At 54.7% G+C, this 24921-nt stretch overlaps 1 protein-coding gene across 12 annotated transcripts in view; it reads right to left on the bottom strand.

The window, feature by feature from the left end:
• The window catches only part of LOC125448645 (disks large homolog 4), a 324649-nt gene that overhangs the window by 66645 nt on the left and 233083 nt on the right, over positions 1 to 24921 (bottom strand). For 2 of the 12 annotated variants that reach the window (XM_059642672.1, XM_059642671.1), the window contains exon 1: positions 15185 to 15420. The exons of the other annotated variants lie outside the window; for them this stretch is intronic. In XM_059642672.1, the coding sequence (XP_059498655.1) occupies positions 15185 to 15274 (90 nt within the window). In that variant the 5' untranslated portion in view covers positions 15275 to 15420. Of the gene's footprint in view, positions 1 to 15184; positions 15421 to 24921 lie in introns of those variants that run through there. 12 annotated transcript variants of the gene reach the window in all.

Consider the following 24921-nt stretch of genomic DNA (forward strand, 5'->3'; position numbering starts at 1 on the left):
GATTGAAAGTTGCTCGTGTCCAGAGCTTTAATGAAAAGCAAAATAAAATGTGTTGACATCCACGAGCAATTGGGATTGACAACTTAGAAGGGGAAGAGGGGGGCTCATTATTCCTATCTCAATGAGGGCTGGGCTGAGTGTACGGATTAACATTCACAAACACCTCCAGCCAGGGGGGATGGCTTCACAGTGCCCCTTGGAAGAGGAAGCAGTCCCTCACCTCACATCCTGCCTCAAATTGTACAGTTATTAACCCTGCAACATTTGCGGACTTTTCTGAATTTGAAACATCCCTCCCCGTTTGGTGTTGTCGCTTTCTCGGGCTAATCTGCGAATGCTGCCAACGTTAAAGTGGGGCTCACTGGCGAAACTTTTCCTCTGGCATTTCTTCCCTCTCTGTACCTCACAATTCTCCCAATGCACCATTCCCCTCCCCTCCATCACACCTCTCTTCCTTTCTCAGTTGCGCAGAGATAATTGTTAGATTTCTGATGTCCTGGCCTTGCTGTGTCCAGTGCATGACAGACAAACAAACAAAACCTTTGGGAGTGACGACAGAGGCACTCATTGTGAGATGACGCACTTCAGTAAATTTGCACACCCTGCAATTAAATTAGTTTTGGCCTCTCCAATCCGCTGCTTTCAGTGGGTCACTGAGCCCAATGACCCACACATCAGGGCTGAGTCTGCTCTTTATCGTATTCCTACAATCGAATGAACCTCACAGCTCATGCCTTAAGGTGACGGAGGTCTGTAGTGAAACCCCTCTCACCAGTCACCTTTAATCCCAAAGGTCAGGCTTTCACTGCTGAGGTTACACCAAGCCACCAATTTTACACTGAGCCAAAGCTACTTCAATGAACCCTCACCCCAAATGGTCAACCAATCAGCCCTTCTCCTCGTGGCTCATGATCCAACCCCGAGCCTGGCCATCAGTGGAGGCAGTGTTACGCAGGTGTAGATCACAAAACTGGAAGCTGACCCAGGCGAAAACCAAACCGAAGGGCAAGTAGAGGGAGCACGTGGAGGCAAGTCCTAAAGACGTTGTACCTAGAGACTGGTACGAGCCAGGCAGTGAGAACGTAGTGAGGGATGGACGGGAGTGAGACACGCTGCCTGAGAACATGCAGAATGGTAGACTGCATGACAGAGGGGCAGAAGGAAAGGGAGACAGAGGAGGGAGAATAGAGAAACAGCAAGCAGAGTGGAAGAGAGGTGCAACAGGTTCGAGACAAGAAAAAGGACAAAATAATCAAGAAAGGGAGAAAACTGGGAATGAAGCATCAGAGGGAGGAGGGAGAGAGAGAAAAGGAACATAACTTGTAATAGACAGTGCCTTTGAATGAAAGAGAGGGTGCGAGAGAAAGAGATGCACAAAGTGTGGACCAACTGAAGCAGCAACACAGGCAGGGGAGGGAGGAAGAAAAAGAAAAGGTCAGGCCTGAGACGGAAGATGCCGGATGAAGGGGAAGCAAGGAATCACTCAATTCCCAACAGATGTCAATGTCAAGCGGGTGGGGGGGGGGGGAGCAGCAATAATTCAAGGTGCAGGGACAGACGAAACAAAATTGGAACCTCTGCTTTTTATTTAACAGTAATATTCGACCCGGAATTAGATGTCATTTGGACGACTGCTTGGGAGCCCAACTTCTAATATTGGCGGAGTAGCCACCACATTTACACAGCATTAAAAGAAACTGATTCGACTCCTTTGACACAGGCTGGAATTCTGCACTCTTTCAAGATCAGTCTCTAAGGCAACAGTACCCATGGTTACTCCATAGTTACCATGAAGTGCCACAGGGGAGACAGATTGTTTGACAGGATGGATAACTGGATTAAGGGCCTTAGTTCATGGCAATAATTACCATTTCAACTCAATAACAATTAGTCCCTTTCACTCAGGGAGCCAGCCAAGACAATCAGAGCACTCTGATCCTTCAGTCAGAGCAACCATTTTATCTACACAGTCACGTGCATCGCTTCTTACAGGTGCAGAACCAGGCCATTCAGCTCAGCTGTTCCATGTTGGCCCACACCAGGCTCCTCCCAGCTCCAAGATAACAAAGTGTGGAGCTGGATGAACACAACAGGCCAAGCAGCATCTCAGGAGCACAAAAGCTGACGTTTCGGGCCTAGACCCTTCATCCCCCTCTCTGACGAAGGGTCAAGGTCCAAAACGTCAGCTTTTGTGCTCCTAAGATGCTGCTTGGCCTGCTGTGTTCATCCAGCTCCACACTTTGCTGTCTTGGATTCTCCAGCATCTGAGGTTGCCATTATCTCCTCCCAGCTCCACTCTGTCACTAAATCCATCAATCTACCTGTCTAGTGAGAGCCTTTTTCCTTGGATGGTGATGGCTAGCACGAGAGGACATAGGTTTAAATTGAGGGGTGACAGATATAGGACAGAAGTCAGAGGTAGGTTCTTTCCTCAGAGAGTAGTAAGGGTACGGAATGCCCTGCCTGCAACAGTAGTAGACTCACCAACTTTAAGGGCATTTAAATGGTCATTGGATAAACATATAGATAATAATGGAATAGTGTACGTTAGATGGGCTTCAGTTTGGTTTCACAGGTCGGCACAACATTGAGGGCCAAAGGGCCTGTACTGTGCTGTAGTGTTCTATGTTCTATGTCTCACTCACTCTATCCATCTATGCATCACTCACTCATTCCACGTATCACAACCTATCCGTCCATCATTCTCTCTCTCCGTCCCTTTCTGCTCTCCCCTGCAAATGACCTTGGGCCCCACTTACACTTGTCATGAGCTCTATTTGACGGGTCTACAGGCGCTCCGGAAAATTCCCAGAGAAAAGACTCACAATGGTGTGTGGAGACGTTCCTGACGGGAGAGGCCCTCACACAGTACGGGCATCATCCTCCACCAGTCTCACATACTGCGTTTGCAATAATACTGCAACAAAGGGAACCCACACAGTTTAAGCAGACGTCTAGCTCTGCATTTCAATGTGATTTCACTAGACTACACTCTCCCCTGCCCATCAGCCCTGAATGTTTGCTCCACCATCACCTCCGTGCGTCAGAGAGAGGGCTGCGAGATCTTCACCTCTTCAACACCTCTCCCGAAGGATCCTGGGAATCTCCCCTGGATTGTACCCTCCACGCAGGATACAGGTGCTGCTCTACAGTTGGGAGTTTTAGTTAAGCCCTTCAACAGTACACTGTAAACTGTCGGAGGGTCAGCGCTGAGGGAGCGGGCACTGTCGGAGGGTCAGTGCTGAGAGGGCGGGCACTGTCGGAGGGTCAGTGCTGAGGGTGCGCCGCACTGTCGGAGGGTCAGTGCTGAGGGAGCGGGCACTGTCGGAGGGTCAGTGCTGAGGGTGCGCCGCACTGTCGGAGGGTCAGTGCTGAGGGAGTGGGCACTGTCGGACGGTCAGTGCTGAGGGAGCGGGCACTGTCGGAGGGTCAGTGCTGAGGGAGCGGGCACTGTCGGAGGGTCAGTGCTGAGGGAGCGGGCACTGTCGGAGGGTCAGTGCTGAGGGAGCGGGCACTGTCGGAGGGTCAGTGCTGAGGGTGCGCCGCACTGTCGGAGGGTCAGTGCTGAGGGTGCGCCGCACTGTCGGAGGGTCAGTGCTGAGGGAGTGGGCACTGTTGGAGGGTCAGTGCTGAGGGTGCGCCGCACTGTCGGAGGGTCAGTGCTGAGGGAGCGCCACACTGTCGGAGGGTCAGTGCTGAGGGTGCGCCGCACTGTCGGAGGGTCAGTGCTGAGGGTGCGCCGCACTGTCGGAGGGTCAGTGCTGAGGGAGTGGGCACTGTTGGAGGGTCAGTGCTGAGGGAGCGGGCACTGTCGGAGGGTCAGTGCTGATGAGTTTTAAACCCTCACAGTCCAGGCCAGTAATACTAGCGAAGCTGTCAGGTTGTGACAAAGTTGACTCTGGGGTCTCGCTGCATTCTCGCACCTTGATGTAAAGTGTGGCTGACAATGCAGAACTCGCTAACACAGGGCTAATATCTGTTTCTTTCGGTGCCAAACGTGTTAGCACACTCTCTCCAGACATCAGCCTCAGGTGAGAGGTGTAAATGTGTCTCCACAGGGGGCCAGTTGACAATCCTGTCATTCAGCCCTGACAACGCCTCCATGTTCTGTAACATTTGACCACACTGTATTCCCTCAGAGACTGGGGGTGGGGGGGGGGGTGCAGAATCTGCCAGGGTTTCTGCTCCTGATCACTGTCTCGTGACAAATACAGCAGTTGCTGGAAAAATTCAGCAGGTCTGGCAGCGTCTGAGGAGTAAAGAATCAGAGTTAACGTTTCGGGTCCGGTGACCCTTTCTCAGAACAGGATCACAGGGGTTAGACACAGCTATCCGAAGGGAGAAGGAGAGGTGATTTCAGCATCCCACAGGAAGAGGTCCTCCCAAACATGACCAAGAAGTGGTCAACTCATTAGCTTCTGTCCTGGGAGCGCCGAATGATAAAAGCTTTCCTTGTCGGCAGAGAATTGGAGGGACAGCAGGCCAGGCAAAGGAAAGTTGCCAGAAACATACCCGAGCCCCATCCTGAAAAAAGAAGCTTAGATTAGCCCAAAATAAGAACTCCTTCCTGACAGAATCAGCTAGGCAAGAGATGAATCTGTTGGTCCCCCCTGAAAGATTCAGCTACAAAAGCCTTGTAGGAAAACCATTTAAATTAAGCGTGGGTGGAAAAGTGAAGGGAAGGATTGTTAAATTAGTCTTCAAGGATGCCCATTTCCATGGCAACAAAGGCCTGCGCTTTCAGATGCCTGACTTGAGCTGCTATCAGCGATGAGCCACCCACTGCGATAGGAATAAACCTGAGGCTTCCCATCAAAGCCCAACAGGCTGTATCGTCAAGTACAATCCAGAGAAACTGGTTTTCCTGAGGGCGTGGGGTTTAGCTGCTCTACCTGTGAGCTGGGTCACCAAACAGGCACCCCCCTCTCTCTCTGGGGGCAAGAATGTGAAGTCGCCCGTTGGCAGGGAAGTGAAGCTGATGTTTGCTCCACTTGCCTTCATTGGTCAGTGAACTGAGTACAGGAGTTGGGAGGGTCATGCTGTGAATGTACAGGACATTGGTCAGGGCCACTTTTGGAATACTGGTCTCCCTGCTACAGGAAAAATTTGAAACTGGAAAGGATTCAGAAAAGATTTACAAGCATGATGCTGGGGTTGGAGGGTTTGAGCTACAGGGAGAGGCTGGATAGGCTGGGGCTATTTTCCCCGGAGCGTCAGAGGCTGTGCAGGGGGATCATATAGAGGTTTATAAAATCATGAGGGACATGGATAGGGTGAATAGACAGGGTCTTTCCCCCAGGGTAGGGGGGAGTCCAAAACTAGAGGGGCACAGGTTTAAGGTGAGAGGGGAAAGATTTAAAAGGGACCTGAGGGGTAACTTTTTCACTTAGAGGGTGGTGCGTGTATGGAACGAGCTACCAGAGGAAGTGGTGGGGGCTGGTACAGTTACAGCATTTAAAAGGCACCTGGATGGGGACATGGATAGGACGGGTTTAGAGGGATATGGGCCAAATGCTGGCAAATGGGACTAGGTTAAGTCTGTTTCAGAGCTGTACAGCTCTATGAGACAGCGCACAGTCCAGGGCTGGAGTGTAGGTTATAACCTGACTGACCTCCTCACTCCACACAGACCTGTGTTCTAAAGGTACTTTGCTATCGTCACTACAGTTTCTAATGGGCTGGCAGTGAGCAGGCTGACTAATGGCCATACTTCAGGAACCGGCACAGCTGGGGCACATCTTAATGCACATGGTGAGATGCCACACCGTGAGACACAGTCAAATTAGTGCAATGCTGTCCCTAATGAATCAGGTCAGCATGGAGCCCAAGCAGGAAAGTGGGGACACAACAAGGAGTTACTGTGCTGGTTCTGTTCATCATCGGCCAAAGCCGAGCTCAGGGACACAATCCGCCGTTTAAAGAGTCAGTCAGCTTGCAGAGCTCATTCAAACAATCCTCAGCTTCTACCTGTTTCCTGGAGTCCTAAGCCTCCTGCTCCCTCACCCCACGTCTCCTTCCTTTCTCCACAGTCCCTGCTCCTTCCTCTTCACCTCTCTCTCTCTCCCCAATTACCTCTCTTCCCCATCCCCACCCCCTGCCATTATGGTGATCTCTTTCCCCTTGCTCGGGGCTCTCACTCCCATCTACCCCACCACACTTCTCCTTCTCACCCATTATCCCACCATAAACTCTCCACTCCCCTCACCGCCCCTTACACTCCCTCCCTTCAACCTGCACCCCTACATTCTCTCCCTCCTGCCCCGCTACACCTTCACTCCCTCACTTATTCTGCCACCCTATCGCTCCCCTCTGCACCCACACTCCATCTGAGAGTAGTGTTCCCTCAGCACTGACCCTCTGACAGTGCCCGCTCCCTCAGCACTGACCCTCTGACAGTGCGGCGCTCCCTCAGCACTGACCCTCCGACAGTGCCCACTCCCTCAGCACTGACCCTCTGACAGTGCCCGCTCCCTCAGCACTGACCCTCTGACAGTGCCCGCTCCCTCAGCACTGACCCTCTGACAGTGCGGCGCTCCCTCAGCACTGACCCTCCGACAGTACCCGCTCCCTCAGCACTGACCCTCCGACAGTGCGGCGCTCCCTCAGCACTGACCCTCCGACAGTGCCCGCTCCCTCAGCACTGACCCTCTGACAGTGCCCCCTCCCTCAGCACTGACCCTCTGACAGTACCCGCTCCCTCAGGGCTGACCCTCCGACAGTGCCCACTCCCTCAGCGCTGACCCTCCGACAGTGCCCACTCCCTCAGCGCTGACCCTCCGACAGTGCCCACTCCCTCAGCGCTGACCCTCCGACAGTGCCCACTCCCTCAGCACTGACCCTCCGACAGTGCCCACTCCCTCAGCACTGACCCTCCGACAGTGTCCACTCCCTCAGCACTGACCCTCCGACAGTGTCCACTCCCTCAGCACTGACCCTCCGACAGTGCCCCCTCCCTCAGGGCTGACCCTCCGACAGTAGCCGCTCTCTCAGGGCTGACCCTCCAACAGTGCGGCGCTCCCTCAGCACTGACCCTCCCACAGTACCTGCTCCCTCAGTGCTGACCCTCCGACAGTGCGGCGCTCCCACAGCGCTGACCCTCCGACAGTGCGGTCCTCCCTCAGCACTGGCCCTCCGACAGTGCAGCGCTCCCTCAGCGCTGACCCTCCGACAGTGCGGCGTTCTCTCAGGGCTGACCCTCCGACAGTAGCCGCTCTCTCAGCGCAGACCCTCCGACAGTAGCCGCTCTCTCAGGGCTGACCCTCCAACAGTGCGGCGCTCCCTCAGCTCTGACCCTCCGACAGTACCCGCTCCCTCAGGGCTGACCCTCCGACAGTAGCCGCTCTCTCAGGGCTGACCCTCCGACAGTGCGGCGCTCCCTCAGCACTGGCCCTCCCACAGTACCCGCTCCCTCAGTGCTGACCCTCCGACAGTGCAGCGCTCCCTCAGCGCTGACCCTCCGACAGTGCGGTCCTCCCTCAGCACTGGCCCTCCAACAGTGCAGCGCTCCCTCAGCGCTGACCCTCCGACAGTGCGGCGCTCCCTCAGTGCTGACCCTCCGACAGTACCCGGTCTCTCAGGGCTGACCCTCCGACAGTGCGGCGCTCCCTCAGCACTGACCCTCCCACAGTACCCGCTCCCTCAGTGCTGACCCTCCGACAGTGCGGCGCTCCCACAGCGCTGACCCTCCGACAGTGCGGTCCTCCCTCAGCACTGGCCCTCCGACAGTGCAGCGCTCCCTCAGCGCTGACCCTCCGACAGTGCGGCGTTCCCTCAGCACTGACCCTCCAATAGTGCCCGCTCCCTCAGCACTGACCCTCCGACAGTGCCCGCTCCCTCAGCACTGACCCTCCGACAGTGTGGCACTCCCTAAGCACTGACCCCCCAGGACCCTGTAACTCTGGGCTGAGTCAGTGAGACGCCGTTAGCCACGGCAGACACCAGCAATTATAATAAGTCATTACAATCTGAGCAAAAATATTAGAAGCGGTTGGCAGCTAAATATTTGTGTGAACTGGTCTAATATTTCATTTGAAGGATTGGGTACAAGAATGAAAATTGCAGTAATAGATTTTATGATACATCTGTGCTCCTAGAACTATTAAATTGAAAATGATGTTTTCCTACTTATGAATGCATAACTAGTGGAGTCATATCCTCCCCTGTCTTCCTATTTTGCAGCTGGCTAACATCATTCAAAATTAATTCTAAAGAACTGAAACTCTCAGTAATAAAGGTTGAAACAGAATCCTGCATGACCCATATCTGCAGAGCATTTACAAGCAGCGTTTAATAGAGACTTTCTTACTTAAAGACTCAGCTCTGTGCCCCCCAGCTCAGTCAAGTGGGCTGTTTTCAAAATCCTGACCATCCTCCAGTCCCATTCCCCCATAACGCAAAATGGTCACTGGTGACTCCACACACTCAATCCAAATGCAAAGGGACATCAAAAGGAGGATTTGCAGCTCCACAGGCACCTCAGAGATTCATCGCTAGTGAAACACTTCAACATGCCATTGAAAACAAACCAGGTTTGTCCAATCTCTCCTCATAGCTAACACCCTGCAAACAAGGCAACATCCTGGTAAACCACTTCCCAGGCCTCACACCGCTCTGGTACAGTCGCAACAGAACTGCACGCCATTCTCCAAATGTGGCTGAATTCAAGTTCTAACCTCAACACAAAAAGGCAGACTTTGCAAAGCCTTTTCTGACTTTCCACTCAGGGAAAAAAAACTGCTTTCAGAGATTTGTTGTACATGGTCCTCTGTCGCTGATTGCTCAAAGAATCACGACAGTATAGAAGCACACCATTCAGCCCATCAAATCCACACTGACTCTCCAAACAGCATTCCAACCATAGCCAGTGCCCAACCCTATCCCTGTAACCCTGCATTTAACATGGCCAATCCACCCTAACCTGCACATCCCTGCGCACTATGGGACAATTTAGCACGGCCAATCCCACCCTAAGCCGCACATCCCTGGGCACTATGGGACAATTTAACACGGCCAACCCACCCTAACCCACATCCCTGGGCACTATGGGACAATATAGCACGGCCAATCCCACCCTAACCCGCACATCACTGGGCACTACGGGACAATTTAGCACGGCCAATCCACCCTAATCCGCACATCCCTGGGCACTACGGGACAATTTAGCACGGCCAACCCACCCTAACCCGCACATCACTGGGCACTACGGGACAATTCAGCACGGCCAATCTACCCTAACCCGCACATCCCTGGGCACTAAGAGACAATTTAGCACAGCCAACCCACCCCAACCCGCACATCCCTGGGCAGTACGGGACAATTTAGCACGGCCAATCCACCCTAACCCACACATCCCTGGACTGTGGGAGCAAACCCATGCAGAAACAGGGAGAATGTGCAAACTCCACACAGACAGTGGTCTGAGGCTGGAATTGAACCTGGGTCCCTGGCGCTGTGAGGCAGCCGTGCTAACCGCTGTGCCACCGAGCATCACGAACAATGCTTTGCCCACAGACATGTATTTCTTGAGTTGAATCATGCTGATTTGCCTTTGTCCCACTCCACACCGAGAGCCGCGAGCTCAGGGTCGTCTCCCTGAGGTGAACGTTGGTGAGACAGCACACACATCAGCAAACTAGGAGGCACTGTGTTGGGAGGTGCCACATTACCCAGGAGCTGTCAACGTCACTGCAACACCCACCAGCACCAGCTGTCTCCCTGGCACCAGACGGACGCCCGATATAGAACTGGAAGAGAGTCGAGACGCCCAGCAGAATCTAGCAAGGCTGTAATCACGGGAGGAGGTTCCCCCTCCCGGGTACCAGCTCCAACTGAGTCAGCGTGGCAACGTGAGTTCCTTTCTCTTTCAATTAACCTCCGCGATCGACCCACAGAACTGACCGTCTCCGCATCGGTTTGGCGAGTCTCCTGGGAGCAGGAGAACACCCATCTGTTGGGCAGGAGCTGGTGGGGACGGCCACGTATAAAGATTCACTCTTTATTTCGGAGGACTGACAAAATAGCCCAAGAGACAGAGGATGGAGAGTGCTTTTTTCGTTTTCGGATGAGGAAAGTTGTTGCAACCTAGGAATGCGCTGCCTGAGGGGGATGGTCGGAAGAGATTCAACAGAAACTTCCGAAAGGGGAAATCAGTGGTTCCCTCGAATGGGAGACGTTTCCAGGGGTTTCAGGGCAATGGCTAGCACAGGCATGATGAGGTGAACAGCCTCCTTCTGCGGTGTTGGCTCCTATTACCGTAACTCCCAAACTTGTTCCCACTGCGACTCTCCCCCAGCCCCGTGTCGAGGTAATCCCTCAGTGCGGACCACTCAAGCAGGGTTTGGGGTGGGGGGATGCAGTTGCTGAGGGAGTGCAGGAGGGTGGGGAGGTGCACCACTGTCAGGGCACCACTGCAGCCCTTCAGGCCCAGGCGGGTTCCCGCGCTACGCTGCCTCAAAGCCTGAGTGACCCATTGGCCACCCCCCATCGCAGTGTGGCCCATTCAGTGATCATGCACTGGGGTCCACGCGTCAGGAAAAGAAATTTAGGGGAAACGGGGGAGTTGGGCGGGGACAAATAGCCCTCACATGTTCTACGACGAGCGGAACTTTCAACAGCATCTTTCTCACGCCCCAAAGCATCCTCCAGTCAATGAACATTATCAACAGTCACGGTTGTGATCATGGAATCGTGCAGCACAGATGAGACCCTTCGGCCCATCCGGGTGTGCACCAACACCTGGCCTTCAATCTAATCCCTTTCACCAGCGCTTGGCCCATTGCCCCATGACATGCCAAGAGCTCAGCTCTGCCATCCTCCCAGGCAGCACATTCCAGGCCATCGCCACTCTCTGGGTAACTTTTGTTTTTTTTATTCATTCGCGAGATGAGGGTGTCACTGACACAGCAGCATTTATTACCCATCCCCAATTGCCCAGAAGGCACCTCAGAGTCAACCACATTGCTGTGGGTCCAAAGTCACATGTAGGCCCAGACCAGGTAAGGATGGCAGCTTCCTTCCCTAAAGGAGATTAGTGACCCAGATGGGTTTTTCTCGACAATTGACACTGGATTCACCGTCATCGTTAGACTCTTAATTCCAGATATTTATTGAATTCAAATTGCACCATCTGCCGTGGTGGGAACTGAACTCAGGTCCCCAGTACGGTATCTGGGTCTCTGGTTAACAGTCTGGCGATTATGCCACTAGGCCATCTCCTGCTCTGAAGAAGGTAAAAAAGATCTTCCTCAAATCCCCCTCCTGCCCTTCATCCTGTGTTCCCTCGTGACTGACCCTTCATTTAAGGGGGATCATCTGCTGTGTACCCACTCTGTCCATGCCCCTCAGTCTTCCCTGCTCCCATAAAAACAGCCCAAGTTTATCTGAAGAAGGGTCCCAACCCGAAACATCAGCTTTCCTGCTCCTCTGATGCTGCTTGGCCTGCTGTGTTCCTCCAGCTCCACACTGTGTTATCTCTGACTCCAGCATCAGCAGCTCCTACTATCTCCAAGTTTATCCGATCTTTGCTCCTGACTGAAATGCTCCATCGCAGGCAGCATCCTGGGGACATGTCCTCTACCCCCTCCAGTACAATAACATCTTTCCCGTGTGAGAGATACAACAGCCAATGTGTACCCAGCAAGCTCCTACAAACACAGATACTACAATGGTCCACGTCACCCATTTTTGTTGAGTTTCTGGAGTTAATGGTCTGACCGATGAGGGAGAGATCAGCCAGATATCTGCTCCAGACAGGAGAGATGCTGTCAGACCAACTGAAGAGGCAGCAGCTGCAGATTGCAAAATTTTTTGCAGTTGGTGTCACAGATGAAGCTTCCACACAAGCTCAGATGAGAGGATGTGAAGAGGGAATACAACACCACAAATGCACAGGAGGAAGGGCAGGACAAGACAGCTGCAAGGTGGGCTTGCCTTAGGAAGCTCCAGGATTCAATACATGGAGATCTCATCACCAGCCAGAGCCGACTCGATGGGCTGAATGGCCTACTCTCACCCCTGTCTTGCTTTAGGAAGTTGAGTTCGCGGTTTCAGTGCGGAGAAGTTATAATAGCGTGCACCTTGGGCGTAAGGGAAGCTGATTATGAGTGTGTATCAGGGCGAACGAAAGGCAAATGAGGTTTAATGTATTTAGTTGCAACATCCTGCATTGACAAGTATAGCACAATAGTGCCTCAATTTGTAATCCTGGGATTTGAATAGAAATCCCACTATAGCAGCTGGAGCACAGATATTCAATTAGCTAAGTAAAACAGAAGCAAAAAGGGAGCTTGTGCTGCTGAAGCCACTGAATTCTTCTAAAAATCTCATTTACATAACACACTTTTGATAGAATCCCTACAGTATGGAAGCAGGCCATGTGGCCCATCAAGTCAACACTGACTCTCTGAAGAACATCCCACCCAGACGCACCCCCTTACCCCAGCCCTGTAACCCTGTATGTCCCACGGCCAATCCACCCTAACCCGCACATCCCTGGGCACTACGGGACAATTTAGCACGGCCAATCCCACCCTAACCCGCACATCCCTGGACACTATGGGACAATTTAGCACGGCCAATCCACCCTAACCCGCACATCCCTGGGCACTACGGGACAATTTAGCATGGCCAATCCACCCTAACCCGCACATCCCTGGGCACTACGGGACAATTTAGCATGGCCAATCCACCCTAACCCGCACATCCCTGGGCACTACGGGACAATTTAGCACGGCCAACCCACCCTAACCCGCACATCCCTGGACACTACGGGACAATTTAGCACGGCCAATCCACCCTAACCCGCACATCCCTGGGCACTATGGGACAATTTAGCACGGCCAATCCATCCTAACCCACACATCCCTGGGCACTACGGGACAATTTAGCACGGCCAATCCATCCTAACCCACACATCCCTGAACACTACGGGACAATTTAGCATGGCCAATCCACCCTAACCTGCACATCCCTGGACACTATGGGACAATTTAGCACGGCCAATCCACCCTAACCTGCACACCTTTGGGCTGTGGGAGGAAACCGGAGCACCCGGAGGAAACCCACACAGACACGGGGAGAATGTGCAAACTCCACACAGACAGTGGAACTGAACCAGGTCCGTGGCTCTGGGGCCCAAGCGTGCTAACCACTGAGCACCGTGCCAGCCCAAAACTGTGGCGACCATATTTGCTATTCCTACCCAGTCTCTGCACTCAACGTGGGTTTAGCTCTGACAAAACGTTGAAGTTTTAAAATGTTATTCTTTCCTGGAATGGCAGCTCTTTCACAGGCAGCACTTATCACCCGTTGCTAATTGCATGGCCGGAGACTGGGCAAGGACAGGGGCAGTTCCCTTTGTCTGCAGGGCACTGCGGAACCAGCGGAACTTTACAGCAATCAGTGATAGCTTGACAAACTTTCAATTCCGGATTCATGAATCTAACACAAATTCCATCAGTGGCTTCAGTGAGATTTCACCCATTATCCCCAAAGTCATAGAGGTGTACAGCACAGAAGGAGACACTTCATTCCAAATCGTCCGTGCCGACCATTAATCCTAGTCCCATTCGACAGCATTTGGCCCATGTCCCTCTAATCCCTTCCTATTCATGTCCCCATCCAGATGCTTTTAAATGCTGTAACTGTACCAGCCCCCACCACTTCCTCTGGAAGCTCATTCCATACACACACCACCCTCTGTGTGAAAACGTTACCCCTCAGGTCCCTTTTAAATCCTTCCCCTCTCACCTTAAACCTATGCCCCTCTAGTTTTGGACTCCCCCACCCTGGGGGATAAACCTTGGCTATTCACTCTATCCATGTCCCTCATGATTTTATAAACCTCTGTAAGGTCACCCCTCAGCCTCCGATGCTCCGGGGAAAACAGCCCCAGACTATTCAGCCTCTCCCTGTAGCTCAAACCCTCCAACATCCTTGTAAATCTTTTCTGAAACCTTTCAAGTTTCGCAACATCCTTCCGACAGCAGGGAGACCAGAACTGAACGCAGTCTTCCAAAAGTGGCCCTGACCAATACCACAACATGACTGTCCCAACTCCTGTACTCAATGCACTGACCAATAAAGGCAAGCATACGAAACACTTTCTTCACTAAGCATTAATAGAAATGACTGGGAAGTATCACCAGGTTTGAGCACAGAGAAACAGCATTAACATTCTGAGTCCAGTCACCCTTCTTCAGAATTGTTCTGGAGATGGGGTGACTGGGCCAAAATTTTAACTCTGTGTCTCTCTCACCGCAGATGCTGCCAGGCCTGCTGAGATACTCCAACAATTTCTGAGTTCCTGTTTCCAGCATGCACAGTTGTTTGGTCTATTCCCAGAGCATTAACCTGAACCTCTGGATAACTAGCAGAGTGACATTATCACTAACACTGTTACTACCCCCACCCCACCACGTTCTCACAAGCAGGTAGGGAGGGTAATAGAGAAACACTGGCCATGCCAATACACCATGCTGTCTGTGATTTCATTGATTTACAAAAAGGAAAGCAGAATGAATAAGAATAAATGAACTTTAAACGGTGAAACAGAAACTGCTTAAAGAGGACTTGAAAAAGATGCAGGAACTAAATCACAGAATCGCTACAGTGCCGGAAGAGCCCACTGAGTCCACTCCAACCTCCACACCACCCACCACCCCCTGAAGAGCATCCGACCCAGACCCAGGTCCCCACCCTATCCCCGTAACCCTGCATTTTACCATGGCTAACCCACGCAGCCTGCACATCCCTGGTCACTACAAAGCAATTAAACATGACTGATCAACACACATACACACTCACGCACCTGTATACACAACGACTAGCTCACACACACTCGGACACACACACACGTTCACCTCACACAAACACACTCACATGCACACACATACACACACAAACATACACACACTCTGGCACAAATACACTGACACAACACACTGACACAACAAACACACACAAACACTGACACAACACACACACACATTCTGACACAACGTGCACACACACACACACACACACACACAAACATGCACACTCTGACACACTCACTCATTCACACGCACCGACTTGCTGATGAAAGCGGGGACACTGGAGTGGATAGGGAGGGAGGCTGATCGAGAAGAGGATGCCGCGGGGGAAGTGCGCGGATTCATTGCTGAGTTTACATTTCGACAACCCTTACCGGGACCGAGTGGCGTTGCCTCTTCGCTTTTCGCACGTTACTGATGAACCTTCGGCCCATCTTTTTCGCGTACCAGACTGAGACAAACATGGTCCCCGCTCAGGCACTGGGAGCCGGACCCTGGGATGGTGCAGTTTTCAAGCTGTCCCCATCACAGAGTGCGAGAGGGTCTGCTGGAACCTGCTGAGCCCCACACCGCCCCGATCGCACGGGTCCTGAGGTCGAGCTGACTGCGCCGGGGGTGGGGGGGGGGGGGGGGTTAGAGATCCCCGTGAGGACGGACCCTCTGCCGCTCCGGCCTGAGCTGTTTGCTGTCTCTCAGCTCCTGCCTGTGTACTCTCGCTGCCTCGAACATTCACTGAGAGACCCACAAGGCACAGAGCTCATTTATTCAGACAGTCTGCAAGCTCCCTCCCCTACCCCCCCCCCCCGGGATTCACCATCTCCCCCCCCCCCCCGGGATTCACCATCTCCACCCCCCCCCCGGGATTCACCATCTCCCCCCCTCCCCGGGATTCACCATCTCCACCCCCCCCCGGGATTCACCATCTCCCCCCCCTCCCCGGGATTCACCATCTCCCCCCCTCCCGGGATTCACCATCTCCACCCCCCCCCGGGATTCACCATCTCCCCCCCTCCCCGGGATTCACCATCTCCCCCCCCCCCCGGGATTCACCATCTCCCCCCCTCCCCGGGATTCACCATCTCCCCCCCTCCCCGGGATTCACCATCTCCACCCCCCCCCCGGGATTCACCATCTCCCCCCCTCCCCGGGATTCACCATCTCCACCCCCCCCCCGGGATTCACCATCTCCCCCCCCTCCCCGGGATTCACCATCTCCCCCCCTCCCCCGGGATTCACCATCTCCCCCCCTCCAATTCACCATCTCCACCCCCCCCCGGGATTCACCATCTCCCCCCCTCCCCGGGATTCACCATCTCCCCCCCCCCCCCCGGGATTCACCATCTCCCCCCCTCCCCGGGATTCACCATCTCCACCCCCCCCCGGGATTCACCATCTCCCCCCCTCCCCGGGATTCACCATCTCCCCCCCCCCCCGGGATTCACCATCTCCCCCCCTCCCCGGGATTCACCATCTCCACCCCCCCCCCGGGATTCACCATCTCCACCCCCCCCGGGACTCACCATCTCCACCCCCCCCCGGGATTCACCATCTCCCCCCCCCCCCGGGATTCACCATCTCCACCCCCCGCCACCACATCCCCTCCCCTCCCCTACCCCCCTCCCCAGGATTCACCATCTCCCCCTCCACCACATCCCCTCCCCTCCTATCCTCACACACACCCCTCCCGAGGATTCACCATCTCCCACCCACCCCATCCCGCCACATCCCCTCCCCTCCCCTACCCCCCTCCCCAGGATTCACCATCTCCCCGCCACTCCCCAGCCTGCCACATCCCCTCCCCTCCTATCCTCACACACCCCCCTCCCTGGGACTCACCATCTCTCCCCATCCCCTCCCCTCCCCTCCCCTCCCCACATCCCCCATCACCCATCCCCTCCCCTCCTATCCTCACACACACCCACCTTCCCTAACCCCTCCCGGGGATTCACCGTCTCACACCCTCATCCCACCACATCCCCTCCCCTCCTATCCTCACACACCCACCTCCCCGGGATTCACCATCTCCCCCCACCTCACCACATCGCGTCCCCTCCTATTGTCACACACTGCCCTCACCTATCCCCTCTACAGGATTCACCATCTCCCGCCCCCACCCCGCCATATCCCCTCCCCATCCCCTCCCCTCCCTCCCTCACACACCCCCTCCCCTCCCTCACACACCCCCTCCCCTCCCTCACACACCCCCTTGACCCACACACTCCTCCCCTCCTCACTCTACCCCCTCTGAACTTTGGAGCTTCTCAAACTGCACACATATGTTCCCCTCTCTCATTGCCCGCAGCCCCCCATCCCCGACTCCCATGACTCTTAAAGTCCTGGGACATTTCCTGCCCTTCACCCCTACCCGACCAACCGGACCCCTCACACACACCCCAGCTGGATCAGCTGGCCCCACCCTCGATACCTCCAGCTTTGCACAGAGTCCTGGGTGCAATGATGTAATCACAGAGCCCTCTTCTCTTCACTAACTCCAAGTCCTGCTGCAGTATGAGATAACAAGGTGTAGAGCTGGATAAACACAACAGGCCAAGCAGCATCAGGGGAGCAGGAAGGCTGATATTTCAGGCCTAGACCCTTCTTCAAAAATGAAACGTCAGCTTTCCTGCCCCTCTGATGCTGCTTGTCCTGCTGTGTTCATCCAGCTCCACACCTTGTTATCTCAGATTCTCCAGCATCTGCAGTTCCTACTATCTCTGCTGCAGTATGGTCTGTTTCCTTAGATAACTATCTGTCTCTCACAGTCAGTGGGAGGGGTGGGAATGAGAGGGGAGGGGTGGGGAGGGGTGGGAATGAGAGGGGAGGGGTGGGAATGAGAGGGGAGGGGTGGGAATGAGAGGGGAGGGGTGGGGAGGGGTGGGAATGAGAGGGGAGGGGTGGGGAGGGGTGGGAATGAGAGGGGAGGGGTGGGAATGAGAGGGGAGGGGTGGTGTGGGGAGGGGTGGGAATGAGAGGAGTGGAGGTGGGTGGTGGGAACCATACCCCTGAAAATCCCCAGCAGCCATCCCAGGGTTTGCTGTGTCTGACACTTCCCATCTCCCTGGCTGACTTCTCCACGATTGTTTCCCCTCCTGCACAATAATCACATCAAAGCAGCTCCTCCTGATCTGCACAGAGGAACATCAAAACCTCTCCACTCCTCCGCACTTTCTGCAGGGATCAGTTGTTCCACAAACTCCCCCTGGCTCCCACACCTGCTGTCTTTCTCTGTCTCTGTGTCTCACACCATCAACACACCTTCTCTCACTCTCACCATCACCCCCACATTTCTCTTTCCCTCTGTCTTTCCATTATTACGCTCCCTATCACTTACAAAACCCTCCGACTGTGCTGACCTTCCGACAGAGCGGCGCTCCCTCAGCACTGACCCTCCAGCAGCGCCCGCTCCCTCAGCACTGACCCTCCGACAGTGCGGCGCTCCCTCAGCACTGACCCTCCGACAGTGCCCACTCCCTCAGCACTGACCCTCCGACAGTGCCCACTCCCTCAGCACTGACCCACCGACAGTGCGGCACTCCCTCAGCACTGACCCTCCGAAAGTGCGGCGCTCCCTCAGCACTGACCCTCCGACAGTGAGGCACTCCCTCAGTACTGACCCTCCGACAGTGCGGCACTCCCTCAGCACTGACCCTCCGACAGTGCGGCACTCCCTCAGCACTGACCCACCGACAGTGCGGCGCTCCCTCAGCACTGACCCACCGACAGTGCAGCGCTCCCTCAGCACTGACCCTCTGACAGTGTGGCGCTCCCTCAGCACTGACCCTCTGACAGTGCCCGCTCCCTCAGCACTGACCCTCTGACAGTGCCCGCTCCCTCAGCACTGACCCTCTGACAGTGCCTGCTCCCTCAGCACTGACCCTCTGACAGTGCCCACTCCCTCAGCACTGATCCTCCGACAGTGCCCGCTCCCTCAACACTGACCCTCTGATAGTGCCTGCTCCCTCAGCACTGACCCTCTGACAGTGCCCACTCCCTCAGCACTGACCCTCTGATAGTGCCTGCTCCCTCAGCACTGACCCTCTGACAGTGCCCGCTCCCTCAGCACTGACCCTCTGACAGTGCCCACTCCCTCAGCACTGACCCTCCGACAGTGCCCGCTCCCTCAGCACTGACCCTCTGATAGTGCCTGCTCCCTCAGCACTGACCCTCTGACAGTGCCCGCTCCCTCAGCACTGACCCTCTGACAGTGCCCACTCCCTCAGCACTGACCCTCTGACAGTGCCTGCTCCCTCAGCACTGACCCTCTGACAGTGCCCACTCCCTCAGCACTGACCCTCCGACAGTGCCCGCTCCCTCAGCACTGACCCTCTGATAGTGCCTGCTCCCTCAGCACTGACCCTCTGACAGTGCCCGCTCCCTCAGCACTGACCCTCTGACAGTGCCCACTCCCTCAGCACTGACCCTCCGACAGTGCCCGCTCCCTCAGCACTGACCCTCTGATAGTGCCTGCTCCCTCAGCACTGACCCTCTGACAGTGCCTGCTCCCTCAGCACTGACCCTCTGACAGTGCCCGCTCCCTCAGCACTGACCCTCTGACAGTGCCCGCTCCCTCAGTGCTGACTCCTTTAATTCTCAACAGCACATTATCCCTTTCAGTGTAAGTCCTCAAGTCCAAAGCCTCAAGGATTGACACTGACCAGGTCCATCTTCATCCTGCTCCATAAACAGCTAAACAAGTGACCTGCCCACATGGACACTCTGACCAGCACGCTGGGCCTATGGTGACCAGCACACAATGACCAGTACTGATCAGTACTCACTGCGGCTAACAGTTATCACCACATCGGCAACAAGAGTAACCAACAGAAATTGGCCAAGACTCACCAGCGCACACTGACCAGTAGGGACCGGCACACACTGGGACCAGTAGGGACAGGCACACACTGGGGCCAGTAGGGACCGGCACACACTGGGGCCAGTAGGGACCGGCACACACTGGGACCAGTAGGGACCGGCACACACTGGGGCCAGTAGGGACCGGCACACACTGGGACCAGTAGGGACCGGCACACACTGGGGCCAGTAGGGACAGGCACACACTGGGACCAGTAGGAACCGGCACACACTGGGGCCAGTAGGGACAGGCACACACTGGGACCAGTAGGAACCGGCACACACTGGGGCCAATAGGGACAGGCACACACTGGGGCCAGTAGGGACCGGCACACACTGGGGCCAATAGGGACAGGCACACACTGGGGCCAGTAGGGACCGGCACACACTGGGACCAGTAGAGACAGGCACACACTGCGGCCAATAGGGACCGGGACACACTGGGACCAGTAGAGACAGGCACACACTGCGGCCAATAGGGACCGGCACACACTGCGGCCACTAGGGACAGGCACACACTGGGGCCAGTAGGGACAGGCACACACTGGGGCCAATAGGGACAGGCACACACTGGGACCAGTAGGGACAGGCACACACTGGGACCAATAGGGACCGGCACACACTGGGGCCACTAGGGACAGGCACACACTGGGACCAATAGGGACCGGCACACACTGGGGCCACTAGGGACAGGCACACACTGGGGCCAGTAGGGACAGGCACACACTGGGGCCAATAGGGACAGGCACACACTGGGGCCAATAGGGACCGGCACACACTGGGGCCAGTAGGGACAGGCACACACTGGGGCCAGTAGGGACAGGCACACACTGGGGCCAATAGGGACAGGCACACACTGGGACCAGTAGGGACAGGCACACACTGCGGCCAGTAGAGACAGGCACGCACTGGGGCCAGTAGGGACCGGCACACACTGACCAATAGTGACCAGCACAGACTGTGAGTGCCCAGCGCATACTGGCTGTGATTCAGCAGCACACATTGACCAATAATGACCAGTACACACTGACTGTCAGTGACCAGCGCACACTGACCAGTAGTGACCGGCACACACAGACTGTCAGTGACCAGCGCACACTGACTGTAAGTGACAACCACGCATTGACCATCAGTGACCAGCACATACTGACCAATAATAACCAGCACAGACTGACTGTGAGTGGCCAGCGCACACTGGCCGTAAGTGATCAGTGCAAAATTACCCATATGACCAAGGACACACTGACCATAAGTGACCTGTCTGCACTGAACAACAGTGGCCATTAATGACCCTCACAGCGACAAATACTGACCATCACAGTGACTGATACTGACCTTCTACATGTTGACCAATAATGATCCTCATAGTGGCCGATACTGACTCCCACTCAGTGACCGATACTGACCCTCACACACAGTGACCGATACTGATCCACACACAGTGACCGATACTGACCCTCACATACAGTGACCGATACTGATCCACACACAGTGACCGATACTGACCCTCACATACAGTGACCGATACTGACCCACACACACAGTGACCGATACTGACCCTCACATACAGTGACCGATACTGACCCACACACAGTGACCGATACTGATCCACACACACAGTGACCGATACTGACCCTCACATACAGTGACCGATACTGATCCACACACAGTGACCGATACTGACCCACACACACAGTGACCGATACTGACCCTCACACACAGTGATCGATACTGATCCACACACAGTGACCGATACTGACCCTCAAACACAGTGACCGATACTGATCCACACACAGTGACCGATACTGACCCACACACACAGTGGCCGATACTGATCCACACAGAGTAACCGATACTGACCCTCACATACAGTGACCGATACTGACCCATGCACAGTGATCGAAACTGACCCACACAGTGACCGGTACTGACCCTGACACAGTGGCCGATACTGACCCAAACACAGTGACTGATACTGACCCACACACCATGACCGATACTGATCCACACACAGTGACCGATACTGACTCTCACACACAGTGGCCGATACTGATCCACACAGAGTAACCGATACTGACCCTCACATACAGTGACCGATACTGACCCATGCACAGTGATCGAAACTGACCCACACAGTGACCGGTACTGACCCTGACACAGTGGCCGATAATGACCCAAACACAGTGACTGATACTGACCCACACACCATGACCGATACTGACCCACACACAGTGACCGATACTGACCCTAACTCAGTGACCGATACTGACCCTAACTCAGTGACCGATACTGACCCACACACCGTGACCGATACTGACACACACGCAGTGACCGACACTGACCCAAACACAGTGACCGATACTAACCCACACACAGTGACCGATACTGACCCAAACACAGTGACCGATACTGACCCACACACCGTGACCGATACTGACCCACACACAGTGACTGATACTGACCCACACAGAGTGACCGATATTGACCCACACGCAGTGATCGAAGCTGATTCACACAGTGACCGGTACTGACCCTGACACAGTGCTCGATACTGACCCTCACACAGTGACTGAGACTGACCCGCACACAGTGACCGACACTGACCCACACACAGTGACCGACACTGACCCACATGCAGTGGCCAGTACTGTCCCACACACAGTGGCTGATACAGGCCCTCACACAGTGACCAATACTGATTCTCATAGTGACCAATGAGTGACACACAGTGACCGATACTGACCCACCATGTGACCATTACTGACCCTCACACAGTGGCCGACATTGACCCTCACACAGTGACCGACACTGACCCTCACACAGTGACCGATATTGACCCTCAAACAGTTAACGGCATTGATCCTCACACAGTGCCCGTGACTGATCCTCACACAGTGGCCGACATTGACCCTCACACAGTGACCGACACTGACCTTCACACAGTGACCGATACTGACCCTCACACAGTGACCAATACTGACCTTCACACAGTGACCAACACTGACCCTCAGACAGTGACTGATACTGACCGTCACACAGTGACCGATACTGACCCTCACACAGTGGCCGACATTGACTCTCACACAGTGACCGACACTGACCCTCACACAGTGACCGATATTGACCCTCAAACAGTTAACGGCATTGATCCTCACACAGTGCCCGTGACTGATCCTCACACAGTGGCCGACATTGACCCTCACACAGTGACCGACACTGACCTTCACACAGTGACCAACACTGACCTTCACACAGTGACCGACACTGACCCTCACACAGTGACCGATACTGACCCTCACACAGTGACCAATAGTGACCTTCACACAGTGACCGACACTGACCGTCACACAGTGACCGATACTGACCCTCACACAGTGGCCGACATTGACCCTCACACAGTGGCTGACATTGACCCTCAGACAGTGACCGACACCAACCCTCACACAGAGACCGACACTGACCGACACAGTGACCGACACTGACCGACACAGTGACCGATACTGACCCAAACACAGTGACCGATACTGACCCTCAAATGGTGTCTGATACTGACCCATCAGTGACGGTTACTGACCCTCACACACTGACCGACACTGACCCACACACAGTGACCGACACTGACCCAAACACAGTGACCGACACTGATCCTCACACAGTGACCGACACTGACCCAAACACAGTGACTGACACTGACCCACACACAGTGACCGATACTGACCCTCACACACTGACCGACACTGACCCACACACAGTGACCGACACTGACCCAAACACAGTGACCGACACTGACCCACACACAGTGACCGATACTGACCCTCACACACTGACCGACACTGACCCACACACAGTGACCGACACTGACCCAAACACAGTGACCGACACTGACCCACACACAGTGACCGATACTGACCCTCACACACTGACCGACACTGACCCACACACAGTGACCGACACTGACCCACACACAGTGACCGATACTGACCCTCACACACTGACCGACACTGACCCACACACAGTGACCGACACTGACCCAAACACAGTGACCGACACTGATCCTCACACAGTGACCGACACTGACCCTCACACAGTGACCGACACTGACCCACACACAGTGACCAACACTGACCCTTACCTATACTGACCCTCACACAGCAACTATTACTGACTCACACAGTGTCCGATACTGACCCACACACAGTGACTGACACTGATCCTCACACAGTGACCGATACTGACCCACACACAGTGACCAACACTGACCCTCACACAGTGACCGATACTGACCCACACACAGTGACCGACACTGACCCTTACCTATACTGACCCTCACACAGCAACTATTACTGACTCACACAGTGACCGACACTGACCCAAACACAGTGACTGACACTGATCCTCACACAGTGACCGATACTGACCCACACACAGTGACCAACACTGACACTCACACATTGACCGACACTGACCCTCACATAGTGACCGACACTGACCCAAACACAGTGACCGATACTGACCCACACACAGTGACCAACACTGATCCTCACACATTGACCGACACTGACCCTCACATAGTGACCGACACTGACCCAAACACAGTGACCGATACTGAACCTAACACAGTGACAGACACTGACCCTCACACAGTGGCCGATACTGACCCTTACACAGTGGCTGACATTGGCCCTCACACAGTGGCTGACATTGACCCTCACACAGTGACCGACACTGATCCTCACACAGTGACCGACACTGACCCACACACAGTGACCAATACTGACCCACAAACAGTGACCGAAATTGACCCTCACACAGTGACCAACACTGATCCTCACACAGTGACCGACACTGACCCACACACAGTGACCGACACTGACCCACACACAGTGACCGATACTGACCCTCACACAGTGACCGACACTGATCCTCACACAGTGACCGATGCTGACCCTCACACAGTGACCGACACTGACCCACACACAGTGACCGACACTGACCCACACACAGTGACCGACACTGACCCTTACCTATACTGACCCTCAAACAGCAACTATTACTGGCTCACACAGTGTCCGATACCGACCCACACACAGTGACTGACACTGACCCTCACACAGTGACCGATACTGACCCTCACACAGTGGCCGACATTGGCCCTCACACAGTGGCTGACATTGGCCCTCTCACAGTGACCGACAACGACACTCACACAGTGACCGACGCTGACCGACACAGTGAACGACACTGACCGACACAGTAATCG

This window comes from Stegostoma tigrinum, chromosome 45 (genome assembly GCF_030684315.1).
Source record: "Stegostoma tigrinum isolate sSteTig4 chromosome 45, sSteTig4.hap1, whole genome shotgun sequence".
NCBI lineage: Eukaryota > Metazoa > Chordata > Chondrichthyes > Orectolobiformes > Stegostomatidae > Stegostoma > Stegostoma tigrinum.